We start from the raw sequence: 15,100 nt of genomic DNA, 5'->3' as shown, positions 1-15,100 counted from the left end.
GATTTCTCAGGATCTATGCACCCAAATTGCGTGAAAATGTGATCACATGTCAGTTCTAGTATAATACATTTGTCCAATGAACACCCGTTTATCATCTGCATTTCTTCTTGGTGTAGCAATTTTAATGGCCAGTAGTGTATACACCTAGAATAATAAAAGGGCTACACACAGTGATATAACAATGTGCTGGCAAAGGATGCCTTACACCATTTTGTGTCATACAGGACCACAAAAATTGTGTATATTGTCCCTAATTTGACAAGAGTCTCCCAACAATGCTTTTCCTAAAGCACTAGGCGGTAGTATGTGAATGTGTAGCCTACAGACCAAATACAGTGAATTAAATTCTGGTGGACGTAAGTACTGTTCCACTGGAGTTGTTATCCTGTCAATTATCAATCCAAATTTGTGACAGTATCATGTATCTTTATGTACAATGAGTAATTTAACTATGTCACAGATGAACTACAAACCACAGTGAATGGGGTCAGTACCTTTGAACTGTAGATGCCCTTGTAACATATATTCAATTTAACATGTTACATTTTCTCATTAACGTTCCCTTCTTTGATTTTTTTCCTCTCAGAGAGAGAGCTGGTAGGGCCTACACCACAACAGCTCCCACCACTGATGGGACAACTGCTGTGTCACACACAGAAAAAACAATACATTCCAAATTTCTAAGTGCCTATGCTACATTTTCCACAGTTAATCTGGCATACTCAAGTAGTATCATCAAACTGGTGAAATTTAAAGCTCCATGTCATGATCAGTATATAGTGCTGCACCTAAGGCCAGATGAACCATGCTACAAAACAATATTGCAATGCCTGTGTTGTTAAGAAGTATGATGCATTGTTCCTTCAGACATGCATGCATGGTTGAAGGAACACTGAAATATCACATTTATCCACCAATACCAAGCAGCGACTTTCAATTAAAATCTCTCTCACCTGTATGGGAATTACATTATGTGTACAAGTGCATATTGTGACGGATGGACGGTAAGACATGAATGTTTGGGTCTGGTCAAGGGTCATGCTTGGATAGCCAAAGTGGATAAGGCTACCACTCACAAAAAGCAGGAAATCGAGGTTCGAGTCCAGCTCCGGCAACAACTTTTATTGTCATCATTCCATTATATAGCTGATTGTTGTCCATATACACAACTGCAAATACATTTCATGCATGCTACAACAGTGCCTGGATGTCAGATACACACACAGAAAATTCTGTGTTCACTTGCTGGCAAAAAATAATTTGTACAGTCAATCATAATGATCAACATTGTCTTAATAGCCATTTGGCATCCTGTGCCGAATTAAGCACACCTCTGGCCTCAATGATGCATTACGATCTTTGTATACACACATCCATGTTTCTTCCAGGGAGAACTATAATAATACATTTACACACTGTGGGATCTCTTCACGAGCACCTGGGCGTGATTCAATAAATACACTGATGGCCATTAAAATATTTTGTGTATACGATATAGTAGGAAGAAAAAAAGATTAAATTTGTATATGATTTGGGGCTATACAGGATGCAAAATTTATCAAAGAGTTGCCACCAGTGGTAGCACAGCTGGGCATCAGGTTCAACTGAACTTGGATGACAGGTGTGGGTAAGTCATTCTGTGCTGCCTGCACTATGCCAGAGTTCATCAACCATACTAGCTGGTGACTGGTGGCATAACCGGTCTTTCAACAACCCATGACCAGTGGCTTTCAGTGGGGTAGAGATCTAGAGAACATGCTGACCAAAGCAACTAACACCCTGTTTATCACAGTAGGTCAAGACAGTAGAGGCAATACATTGTCTTCTGTTATCTCACTAAAGATAACATCACAGATATCTCCAAGGATTGGCAGTCACTGGCTTTGACATGTCAGAAATGTAACTGCCACTGTTCAAATTACCAGCTAAGTGAACTTGAGGTGTTCGTGCTGTATACCAAATTGCAACCGATTTCATCACATGAAGTGATGGAATTAAATGATGATGAATGCATTATGGCATCTTTCATTCTCCCCAGATGCTCCTCACACAGATATGTGTATTGTGATGCTGTATGCTGAACCTGGATTCATCTGGAAAGATGATATGGTGCCACTCCTGTGTCCAGTGTTGTTGCTACTGGCCACACCACTTTTGCCATACCTCTCCCCTCTGGTGCATGAAGAAAAACCACAACAATGATCACCATGCTGATAGCAGTGATCCCCATATCATCTTATTGGCCATGTGGAAACTTAACTTGTGGTAAACAAGTTCGTTAGCTGACTCTAGGTAATGACATAGCTGTGAGATCCTGCACAGCCGAGTGAACAACATTACTGTCCTCTGGAGTGCTATTGTGTGGGACAGCTGAGATTCTGATGGCACTGAGTATGGCCCTCCTAGACCCATTGACTCTACATTAGCATGACAGTTGCAAGATACTGATCAAGGCAAACAGCAATTTTAAGGAATTATAAATCGAAGTCTCTAAAGGCAATCATCCTGTCACAGCCTTTCTCCTTACTCAAGGAGTAACATGATCTCACACAAATAAATCAAAATTGAAATGTAATTTCTGAATGGCATTACTCCTACCCACTTTGTTGGGTTGCACTGTAATACTAACGATTTGCATATCCAGGTATGTAGTACATTTCATGTCAATTTGACATTTGTTGAATACCACCTTTATTGTGTTGAAATTTCAACGGCCAGTGAGATAGAGTGTGTGTGAGGCTGTTTCCAGATGATGATGATGATTATTATGTATATAGGAAAGAAAACTAGTGAAATGTACAAAGACCAGTATGGTATCAACACTTGGAACATGGTCTCATTTGAGTCAAGGTAAATACATTGCAATGGACTGCATTAATAGGTGGAAAGTCCACTACAATCTGATTACATAATTAGCTACATACAACTGGAAAAATTAACATCTGTAAAATATCTAGGAGCAGAAGTACAGGATAACTAAGTGAAATGACCACATAAAACTAGTTTTAAAAAGCCAGATGCCAGGCTGTAACTCATTTGAAGAATTCTTAGGAAATGTAACACACCTACAAAAGAAATAGCCTCCAAAATCCTTGTTCAACTTCTTCTCCAGCACTGTCTGACAGACACCATTACAAAGTAGGATTAACAGAGAAGATCTAAAGAAGAGTGTAGTATTTTGTCATGGGTTTGTTTGGTATGTTCAAGTTTGTTACTGACTGTCTCATCCAATTCTAATAGCAAACACTACACGAGAGACACTGGGCATCACTTAGAATTATTGTTAGAATTCTGACAGCACTTACATTTCAAGAGTTAGGCAAAAATTGTTCCTGCCACATACACATCACGAAATGACAAAAGAAAACTTGAGATATTAAAAGTCATATGGTGACTTCCCGGTAGCAGTTTTTCCTGTGCAACAGATACAAATAACACAGTAAAAAGTGATGGGTAGGTGGGCTGGAGGGGAGGAGTGATTATAGTGGTGTCAAAAGTATCTTCCACCACACACCATAAGGTGGCTTTTGGAGTATCACTGTAGAAAACGTTAAGTTCATTTTATTTTGTATCTTATCCATTAGCATTTTTGTGGTAAGATGCCATTATAGAAAAAGCAGTTTATAATTTTTTAAGCTGTTAGGCTTATGCTACCAGTTTTGTGTTAATTAATGTATAATGATCATAGCCACATTTTCCATAATTTTTTCCGTATGTGTGACTACCATGCTGTAAAATAATTAATCATTCCAATAACTATTTCTGGTGGCGAGAAATTACTTTTTACCATTACACAATTATACAAGAATTTTGTTGAATTATTATTGCTTGCATGTTTCATTTATCTCTGTTGAATAAGTCACATTACACTGTATGAAGGAATATGCAATGTTTTCAAATCGGAATTCCCTCTCTCTATTCAGTTGCACTATGTTACAGAATTCAGTTTATGATTTTGTACTAAAATCCATAAATCTTAAAAGATCTAATAAAGTTCATTTTTCAGAGTGGGAAAGACAACTGACTGTAAACATAACTTACTTATTACACTGCCAATCATCTGCACTGAAAAGCCCACGGCTCTTCTCTGCAGCAGCTTTACCAATTTCATGGCCTAACTTCTTCTTTTTCAAGCTTTCCACTTTTTCTGCAATGAGATTAACCACAGTAAAAAACATTAGTAACATAAGATTAAAAGTTTGCATTAAAAAAAATTCTGAATACAAAGATTCAGTGACCTGCAAAATGATAACACTGGTGAGAAGAAAAAAAGACAAAAGAAATATATGAGGACAGGACATTAGATCTAGCACACTCAGTGCAGCAGTCTTCAGCACCCCTGTTTAATATATTTATGTATATATGTAACTGGCAATATTTGATTAAAATATATTAGCAGGTTATTTCAGAATGTGTGGCAATGCAACTTAAGGGGAGGCGTGAATGTCCACTTCTCCAGCACAGACTTGCACAGAGGGCTACACTGCCCTCAATCCCCGTAATGCTTCCAGAGCCTGTTCACCTGCTGTTTTAAATTGGTGCCATTTTGAAGTACTCTCTTGAGAAAGCTAGTAGTGAGGCAAGAGTGATGTCATAAATGATTACATTAAATCTTTTATAAAGAAACTAAATTACCATGTCACTGTGAACTTGGGATTAACGAAGAAGCGACTCCCTTAATTACATTTTTATGAAATAATGGAACTACTGTTAAAGCCTGAGATTTTGAAACAGACATATATGGGTCATTATTGATGGAATTAGATCTATCAGTTAATAGTATTACAATTAAAATATTTGTACCATTGTCAGGAGTTGTTTTGCATTGTGGTTAGGGCGCCTAACAGAAATGTTACAAAATCCACTAATTACAAATTACATTGGAAAGTTCATGTGGAATGCATAAAAGGTTATTTAAATTTATTATTATTATTATTATTATTATTATTATTATATTTAAATTTAAAATAATATATACATTTGAAAAATAATAAAAACATGTGTAAATGTCATCGTGAATGCTCACACACATCCTCTCACAGTTAAACAAAATTATGATCTCACCCCGCCCCCCCCTCCCCCCAGATATGTGTGACTAAAAAAAAAAGAGAGAGAGAGAGAGAGTCAAAGTTACAATTTGTTGCCCCGTAACTTAGTTAGGAACCCTGATTTATATCAAAATTTTAAAACTCATTTTAAATTCATCCAGCTGCCTCTTAAAATACAGTGCGTCTCTAGCCAAACCATGTCATCCCTCAAGAGATTGGGAGAATAAATCAGAAGGTCGAAAACTAAAAAGATACAATGGGTGGCTCTGGAGTGGATGCGAGTATCATAATTGGGAGGGAAGGAGAGAGACAGAATGTGTGTGTGTGTGTGTGTGTGTGTGTGTGTGTGTGTGTGTGTGTGTGCGCGCGCGCGCGCGCGCGCGCCTCCAGAGTCACCTGAGTAGCCTTCTCCCACGATTTCTTCATTTTCTTTTCCACAGCTTTTGACAGCTGAGAATCTAGGAACCAAAGAGAAGCAGTTTGTGGATCCTTCAGCCATTGACTTGTATCGGGTCTCTGGTTGGTTGGTTGGTTGGTTTAAAGGGGGGGGGGGGGGGGGGAAGGGACCAAACTACTTGGGTCACCGGTCTGTTGATTTCCAAGGAGAGGGTTCTCAAAAGGAGCCCTGCAACCAGTAAGTGCCAGAGCACAATTCTACCTCTCTGGCCACGTGCAGGGAGTAGAGTTTTCCGAAGATGGTGTGGCAGGGATCACAAGAGGGGAAGTGCTATCACCTACATGGCCTAATTTACTTACACAACTACTGGAGGTCAACAGTGAGGAAGTAAATACAAGAGATACTGCTAACCACCTGATCACAGTAGTGGCAATGGTCGAGATCATTGAGAAGCGTACAAATGATCATATTTTTTCTGAACTTCAAAACATGAAAGGCAATACGAGACTCAGTTCCTGGATTTAATTAGGATAGCACACTATGGGAATTGGTGAGGGTGGTCATTTCTGTAACTGACACAGACAGGTAAAAAAAAACACATGGTGAGTTTTCATGAAGTAGCCAACCACAGTCTCCATAAATTGGGTCCTATGTACTTTAGGAAGACTCGTGCCTGAAATGTTTGCATTTAAAACTCAGCATCAGTGGTAGGGAATCTGGCTTCTTATCACTGCGGTAAACCTCGATTTTGACCACCTCGCTAAGAGAAATCCCCTCAAATTTGAAGATGAAAGCTCCAGTGTCAACCTTGTTGCCCCGTGAGTCTCGACGCACACAATGTATGAAATGGATCCCATGCTTCTCCAACAGCTCACGTAGTTCTTCATCAGTATGTCTTGGAGATAAATTATACATTGTACCACGTTTCGACTTATCGGGCATTACGGTAGTGGGTACATCATTCAGTTATTTGCAAAGTATCACCTGGCACTGGGTAGGATTCACCATTTTAATTACATTTGAACCACTTCATAATTTACTGAAGGAAGTGATTTCTCAAAATATGTTCAAAGAACATGGGCTTAACACAGAGGAAGGACCCTTCATATGCACAAGTGCAAACCAGCAATAAAGTTCCTATGGTCATAATGACCTGCACTGAAGACTTCTGGTCTGCCTAAAGAGACAACCAGAACCACACAGGCACCAGGTGATAGCTTGGGCCCTTTCACATTGACATACATCTGCCATGATGCTGACTACCCCAAACGATGGCTCTCCCCTTGGGCACCACTCTGCCAGAACAATGGTCACTTGGCTTGATGACCATGGCCCAGAGGACCCGGACAGCCACCTACTTCTTGCATCCACAAGGAAGTAACAGCCTGGCATCAATAGTGTATTCCCTGCACAGTCAGACGGCTACCACTCATCTCCATAATGCTTTCGCAATTACTAAATGATCCTGTAACGAAGCACGCTGCTCTCCGTTGGATCTTCTCTGTCTCTTCTATCAACCCTATCTGGTACGGATCCCACACTGCTGAGCAGTATTCAAGCAGTGGGCGAACAAGTGTACTGTAACCTACTTCCTGTGTTTTCGGATTTCATTTCCTAAGGATTCTTCCAATGAATCTCAGTCTGCCATCTGATTCACCAACGATCAACTTTATATGATCATTCCATTTTAAATCACTCCTAATGCGTACTCCCAGATAATTTATGGAATTAACAGCTTCCAGTTGCTGACCTGCTATATTGAAGCTAAATGATAAGGGATCTTTCTTTCCTATGTATTCACAGCACATTACACTTGTCTACATTGAGATTCAATTGCCATTCCCTGCACCATGCATCAATTCGCTACAGATCCTCCTGCATTTCAGTACAATTTTCCATTGTTACAACCTCTCGATATACCACAGCATCATCCGCAAAAAGCCTTAGTGAACTTCCGATGTCATCCACCAGGTCATTTATGTACACTGTGAATAGCAACGGTCCTATGACACTCCCCTACAGCACACCTGAAATCACTCTCACTTCGGAAGACTTCTCTCCATTGAGAATGACATGCTGCATTCTGTTATCTAGAAACTCTTCAATCCAATCACACAATTGGTCTGATAGTACATATGCTCTTACTTTGTTCATTAAACAACTGTGGGGAACTGTATCGAACGCCTTGCGGAAGTCAAGAAACACGGTATCTACCTGGGAACCCGTGTCTATGGCCCTGAGTCTCATGGACGAACAGCGCGAGCTGGGTTTCACACGATCGTCTTTTTCGAAACCCATGCGGATTCCTACAGAGTATATTTCTAGTCTCCAGAAAAGTCATTATACTCTAACATAATACGTGTTCCAAAATTCTACAACTGATAGACGTTAGAGATATAGGTCTATAGTTCTGCACATCTGTTCGACGTCACTTCTTGAAAACGGGGATGACCTGTGCCCTTTTCCAATTCTTTGGAACGCTACGCTCTTCTAGAGACCTACGGTACACCGCTGCAAGAAGGGGGGCAAGTTCCTTTGTGTACTCTGTGTAAAATCAAACTGGTATCCCATCAGATCCAGCGGCCTTTCCTCTTTTGAGCGATTTTAATTGTTTCTCTATCCCTCTGTCGCCTATTTTGATATCTACAATTTTGTCATCTGTGCGATAATCTAGAGAAGGAACTACAATGCAGTCTTCCTCTGTGAAACAGCTTTGGAAAAAGACATTTAGTATTTCGACCTTTAGTCTGTCATCCTCTGTTTCAGTACCATTTTGGTCACAGAGTGTCTGAACATTTTGTTTTGATCCACCTACTGCTTTGACATAAGACCTAAATTTCTTAGGATTTTCTGCCAAGTCAGTATATAGAATTTTACTTTCGAATTCATTGATCGTCTCTCGCATAGCCCTCATCACACTACATTTCGCTTCTCATAATTTTTGTTTGTCTGCAAGGCTTTGGCTATGTTTATGTTTGCTGTGAAGTTCCCCTTGCTTCCGCAGCACTTTACTAACGCGGTTGTTGTACCACAGTGACTCTTTTCCATCTCTTACGATCTTGCTTGGCACATACACATCCAACACATTTTGTACAATGGTTTTGAACTTTGTCCACTGATCCTCAACACTATCTGTACTTGAGACAAATCTTTTGTGTTGAGCCATCAGGTACTCTGAAATCTGCTTTTTGTCACTTTTACTAAACAGAAAAATCTTCCTACCTTTTTTAATATTTCTATTTACGGCTGAAATAATCGATGCAGTAACCGCTTTATGATTGCTGATTCCCTGTTCTGCGTTAACTGTTTCAAATAGTTCTGGTCTGTTAGTCACCACAAGGTCTAATATGTTATCGACATGAGTCGGTTCTCTGTTTAACTGCTCAAGGTAGTTTTCAGATAATTCACTTAAGAAAATTTCACTGGATTCTTTGTCCCTGCCACCTGTTATGATCGTCTGAGTCTCCCAGTCTATATCCGGCAAATTAAAATCTCCACCCAGAACTATAACATGGTGGGGAAATCTACTCAAAATATTTTCCAAATTATCCTTCAGGTGCTCAGCCAAAACAGCTGCTGAGCCAAGGGGCCTATAGAGACATCCAATTACCATGCCTGAGCCTGCTTTAACCATGACCTTCACCCAAATTATTTCACATTTCGGATCTCCGTCAATTTCCTTTGATACTATTGCACTTCTTATCGCTATAAACATGCCTCCCCCTTCACTGTCCAACCTGTCTCTGTGGTATACATTCCAATCTGAGTTTAGAAATTCATTACTGTTTACATCTGGTTTCAGGTTCAGCCAACTTTCTGTCCCTAGTACTATGTGGGCATTGTGACCGTTTGTTAATGAGAGCAGTTCTGGGAACTTCCTATAGACGCTCCTGCAATTTACCATTAGCAGATTAATATTGTTATTCCCTGTTGCATTTTGCCTACTGCTACCTTGCCGCGTCTCAGGAGGCGTCTTGTCGGGCCTAGGGAGGGAATTCTCTAACCTAAAAAACCCAAATGTGCACTCCACACATACTCCGCTACCCTTGTAGCCGCTTCCTGCGTGTAGTGCACGCCTGACCTATTCAGGGGGACCCTACATTTCTCCACCCGATAGCGGAGGTCGAGAAATTTGCACCCCAGATCTCCGCAGAATCATCTGAGCTTCTGGTTTAAGCCTTTCACTCAGCTCCCAACCAGAGGACTGTGATCAGTTCTGGGAACAATACTACAAATAGTTAGCTCAGATTCCACCCCGCGAGCAGGGCTTTCCACCTTCACCAACTCCGCCAACCGCCTGTATGAACTGAGGATTACCTCTGAACCCAGACGGCAGGAGTCATTGGTGCCAACATGAACAACTATTTGCAGTCGGATGCACCCAGTGCTCTCTATCGCCGCCGGCAGGGCCTCCTCCACATCTCGGATGAGACCCCCCCCCCTGGCAAGCAGACAGAGTGAACACAGGCCTTCTTCCCCGACCTTTCCGCTATTTCCCTAAGGGGCTCCATCACCCGCCCAACGTTGGAGCACCCAATCACTAATAAACCCCTCCCCCCGTGTGCCTGCTCGGACCTTGCTGAAGGAGCGGCCACATGTCCACTCACAGGCAGAGCGAACGATGCCACACAGCCAGCCTCCACATTGACCCTCCGCCTCGTGCGCCATGAACGCCACTGAACCCGCCACTCCCCTTGGGGAGAGGGTGGCCCAACCGCGCCCGGTACCCGAGAAGAGGTCTCGACAGCAGGGACAGTGGGTGAAGCATGTAACACCTGGGGTGTACCATGCGACACACCAGACTCCCCACTGCTGCTACACTCTGAGGCAGCAGCCTGAAGACGGCTGACCGCAGCCATCAACACGTTCTGCTGTTCGCGAACAGTGGCCAGCTCCTCCTGCATCCGTACACAGCAGTCACACATCCTATCCATCCTAAGAAATCAATTTACTGTAGAGAGTTAATCAACTTTTAACTAGACTGCTAATTCACTAAAGGTGGCTGATAGTTGACTAAACTGTGGTTACTAGACACTTCTTGTAGAAAACAATGAAAATAACACTACCTGTCTCTGGACTGTATTCAAAACAAACACGAAATCTATGGAACACTATTACTAGCACTCGACAATTAAAGCTTCCTAAAAGCAAAAACACACAGAAGAAGAAGTGACAAGTAAGAAAAATACAGTTAATACTTAAATTAATGTAGCTCGCTGCACAGCAGACGTGACACAGACGGCATTTACGACGACACTGACACCGAGATCTAGGTCCTCAGTGGACACTAGCATCTCCACCTCACCCCCAGTCGCAGAGCTTTTAGATAGCAGTGGTGTGGGTGCCACTGCAATTTCCTTGGTCTTAGAGGTCTTTGTTTTGGACTTTTCTCACTGCTCATTGGTTTTCTCTCACTGGGAGGGCTTCACTGATTCAGTCTCCGGGACTGAGGATGATCATGAAGCCCTACGACCAGCTGCTTTTGGGCACTTCAGCCACTGGTGGGCATCATCTTTCCCACTGGCAGATACCTGGGGAGGAAGTGACCCAAGGGATCCCTTCCTGGTGAGAGGAGCCAAAGATGATTTACGCTTTTCCGGCTGGGAGGTGGGGACTGGTGTGTCCCCAATGATTGAGCGGGGTGGGGGTGGGGGGCAGTGCTCCCGAGGTACGTGGTGCAGGAGCAACTGGGGGGTGGGGGGGGGGGGGAAATTTGACCCCCACCATCAAGGGGACAGGTGTAGCCTTCTGGCTTTGAGAGCCAACTGGAATTCGCGGAACTGATGGGGCTACAACTGTTCATATAGCAGCAGCGTATGAGGAGGTCATAGCCACAGGATGCAGGCACTCATATTTTCTCTTAGCCTCAGTGTATTTAGTCGGTCCAGAGTCTTGATTTCCATGATTTTCCTCTCTTTCTGTAAAATTATGCAGTCTGGTAAGCAAGGTGAATGATGCTCTCCGCAGTTGACACAGATGGGAGGCAGGGCACATTGAGTATTGGTATGTGACGGAGGTCCACAAACTCGACACGCGACACTGGAAGTACAGCAGGAAGACATATGGCTGAACATCCAGCACTTAAAACACCACATCGGGGGAGGGATATACAGCAGTAGGCCATTACCTTGACCTTCTCAGGTAAGTTGTCACCTTCAAAGGCCCAGATGAAGGCACTGGTGGCAACCTGATCATCCCTCGGACCCCGATGGACACACCGCTCGAAATGAACACCTCGTCGCTCTAAATTGGTGTGCAGCTCGTCATCAGACTGCAAAAGAAGGTCCCTGTGGAATATAACATCCTGCACCATATTTAAGCTCTTACATGGCGTGATGGTAACGGAAACATCCCCCAAGTTGTTACAAGCGAGTAAAGCCCAAGACTGGGCATAGGAAGCTGCTTTTATGAAGACTGACCCAGAGCGCATTTTGGACGAGCTCTCCACCTCCCCACACTTGTCTTCACCTCCCCACACTTGTCTTCTAAATGCTCTACAAAACTGTGGCTTCATTGAAACAAAGGAGTCCCCCATCAGTTCTTGTACATACGAGATACCAGGGTGAATAAGGTTTGCTGCCATCCTTCCATCCTTAACCTGGCGATCCTCTCATGGTGTGGCCAGGGAGGGGAACGATTTAGGGTTGTACTCACTTGCATTGTACTGAGACTTAGAACGCTTAGAGATTGTTTGTGTTTGATCAAGAGCAAGTGATGACGTGGTACACTTCATCGCGTGTCATCCGCCCTGATGCCACCCACTCCAACCAGGGGTCTCCCCACGGGCACCACCCAGCTGCAGCAAAGTCCACCTGGCAGGATGGCCATTGCCGGGAGTCCCAATGCCCCAGGGTGACAGGCATTTATTCCTTGGCATATGTGGGGAGTTAATGGCACAAGCATCAGCAGAGCGATCCCTGTGTTGTCAGGGGGCTACAGCCAGCAGGGTACATGGTGGCCCCACCACAACGTGCTGGTTATCAGGTACAAACAAGCCCATGGTCATCATCGGCACAGAAAGCGACACTGGCATAGTGCATGGTGGAAAATGCAACCAGAAAGGTGTCCTCATCCAAGAGATGGAGAATGAGCAGGACTGCAATGCGACAATGAGAAAGCGGACTACAGATCTCAAGGCATGATGGACACAATGCACCATGTAAGGCGCTGGGCTCGCTCTTCGGAAAATTTGAAGAATAGAGGTCAAATCCTACAGGGCACCATTACATAAAGGCCAAAACATGAGAGACTCCTTTTAGAAACCTCTTACAACAGGCAGGAATACCTCAGGCCTATTCTTACCCCTGGACCCGCAGGGGTCCCATATTTAGGGTACTCGTGGAGTGCTGAATGGGACAGGTGACTTAGAATTTCGTGATCTGTGTATCTTACGACCACATAGCACATTCCAATCATATCCCAATTCTTCTAGGCTGGTTTGTAAACAGTCTGAACTGTTGGTTGTGAAACAAGAGTGGAGTAACATGGGTGGTTCACAATCTGCAAGTATAATCCGTTACGAGTTGCTGGTTTCTTACCCTGATACCCATTTCCATCAGGAGACACACACACACACACACACACACACACACACACACACACACACACACACACACACACACGAGTGTGCACTTGTGCATGTGTAATAAATGCTGTGTCAAATTGCAGATAAGATGTTGCTAAGAAATCTGATGCTATTAAATTTCCTCATAGAATCTGCATTTAGCTAGCATTTGAGAGGTAACACTTAACTTAGTGTCAAATAAAAGGCCTAAAAATCTAACATTTTCAATGCCTTGAAGTAACTAGTTATCTAGTAAATCTCTGGATGAGACTGCACAGTCTTAAGTCAGCAAAAACGTCATGTGGCAAGTTTTCATAGGACAAAAGGGGTAACCCTGATCCACAGCCCAGTTTTGTGTTTTCCACATGGCTCCATGAAGCTGTCACTGTGGTGTGCAATGATGTGGAACTATAGTGCAGACCAAAGTCCTCCAGATACAGGAATGGTAAAACTATGGGCATCATGGAGGCCACTACACCATTAATTGCAATGGTGTAGACAGTAACACTGAAAACTGAATTCTGAAGGACTCCAGTCTCCTATATAAATTAATTGCTGATGACTTAACCTGCCAACCCAGAACAGTCAATGGGCTACTAAGTTATGTACAAAAATCTGTAATCAAACATGAAAACCCCTGTTTGTTTAAGTTTTAGGATTGCAGCTGGATGACGTTGACTTCTTGCCACATTCTGTTGACAACCATTCTGCCATCTTTAGGTGAGTGTATTGCACTGGAGGCTGCTTCTTTACATTCCTATTTTTATACCAAAAATTGGCATGGAGACACACGGGCAAGAGCAGCTGATACATGAGTGACCTCTGTCAAGTTCAGAGCCCCCTTCAAATATTGCTCCACCTAGGGTGCAGAGGTGCTTGCATAATGGTGACACTCCATATGTGGTCATTGTCTGAACGTGGGCTTGTGGAGTTAAAATCCAGACGCCAATTTAATAAAATTGTCATAGATGTGTCATTAGTCATAAAATGTTTTCTTTCTGAAGAAATTAAAGAAGACACTGTGTCCTGTGCCTTATCCAACTGAAACCCACAGACACAATTAATAAGATCTTCTGCGAAATGAATTTCCACCAATTTCTTAATCATTGAATCCTAAAAGGATCTCACTGAGGCTAAGAATTCTGTGGCAGAATAATCCAAAGAATGTCCCATGAAGATGCAGTGTTCAGCTATGGTTTTCTTACTGGGCTGTGAAAATGAGTGTGGCGATGATATTTAACACAACTTCCTTTTACTGTGTTCACTGTCTGACCAATGTAGGCTTTGCCACACTGACAAGGTATTCCATAGATTCTGGTCCTCTGCAACCCTAGCTTGCCCTTTACTGAACTGAGAAGAGCACATGTTTTTGTGGGTGGCCAGAGGATTACTTTGACATGTTTCCTTAGGATTCTGACTAATTTTGACGAAATATTGCTGACATATGGGAGGAACACCCTGGATGTCAACCACTGCCTCTCTTTTTGGCTCCTGTCAGTGATGACATTTCTTCCTCCTTAAAGTTGTGATGATCTGATGTGGAGAATATCCATTACCTTTGAACACAGATTGTAGGTGTTCCAGCTCCTTTACAATGCCATCTATTAGACACAATATACGTCCAGTGTACTGAAGTTCAAAGGATGCCCATAGTTTGTGATGGGTTGTGACAGCTAGACATCTGCAAATAAAGATCTGTATGTGTGGACTTAACAGTACATGGAATGCCCCAATGATCCATCCAATTTCCAACTGACCAAGGCATCCAGAAAAGACAGACAACTACCCTTCTAAACTTCCATCATAAATTGGATACACTCTTGGATTGAACTCATATGCTGCAAACAGCATGACAGTTCATCTTCACTGTGGGGCTAATGAAGTTTTTGTGTATGTAAATACTATTTCAAAAACTTTATTTACATAATAGAATACAAAAAGAAATAGTCATATGGTAAACAAAACTTACACAGACCATAGACCATAGACAAAATTTAAAGGGAAAACAAGAACAATGAAATGTAGCACCATTCTTGTAAGCTGTATATACTTTGTAAACATATAGCATTGTAGTAAAGAACTGTCAAAATA

The 15,100-nt window shown here is 42.5% G+C and overlaps 1 protein-coding gene across 4 annotated transcripts in view; it reads right to left on the bottom strand.

The window, feature by feature from the left end:
• The window catches only part of LOC126248351 (zinc finger Ran-binding domain-containing protein 2), a 72,992-nt gene that overhangs the window by 43,481 nt on the left and 14,411 nt on the right, over positions 1–15,100 (bottom strand). For all 4 annotated transcript variants that reach the window (XM_049949264.1, XM_049949263.1, XM_049949265.1 and 1 more), the window contains exon 3: positions 4,042–4,147. In XM_049949264.1, coding sequence (XP_049805221.1) covers positions 4,042–4,147 — 106 coding nt within the window. The remainder of the gene's footprint in view (positions 1–4,041; positions 4,148–15,100) is intronic.

The sequence above is a fragment of the Schistocerca nitens genome, chromosome 3 (genome assembly GCF_023898315.1).
Source record: "Schistocerca nitens isolate TAMUIC-IGC-003100 chromosome 3, iqSchNite1.1, whole genome shotgun sequence".
Taxonomy (NCBI): Eukaryota; Metazoa; Arthropoda; class Insecta; order Orthoptera; family Acrididae; genus Schistocerca; species Schistocerca nitens.
The sequence above is the reverse complement of the archived record's forward strand: the minus strand, read 5'-3'. Positions and strand labels throughout refer to the sequence as shown.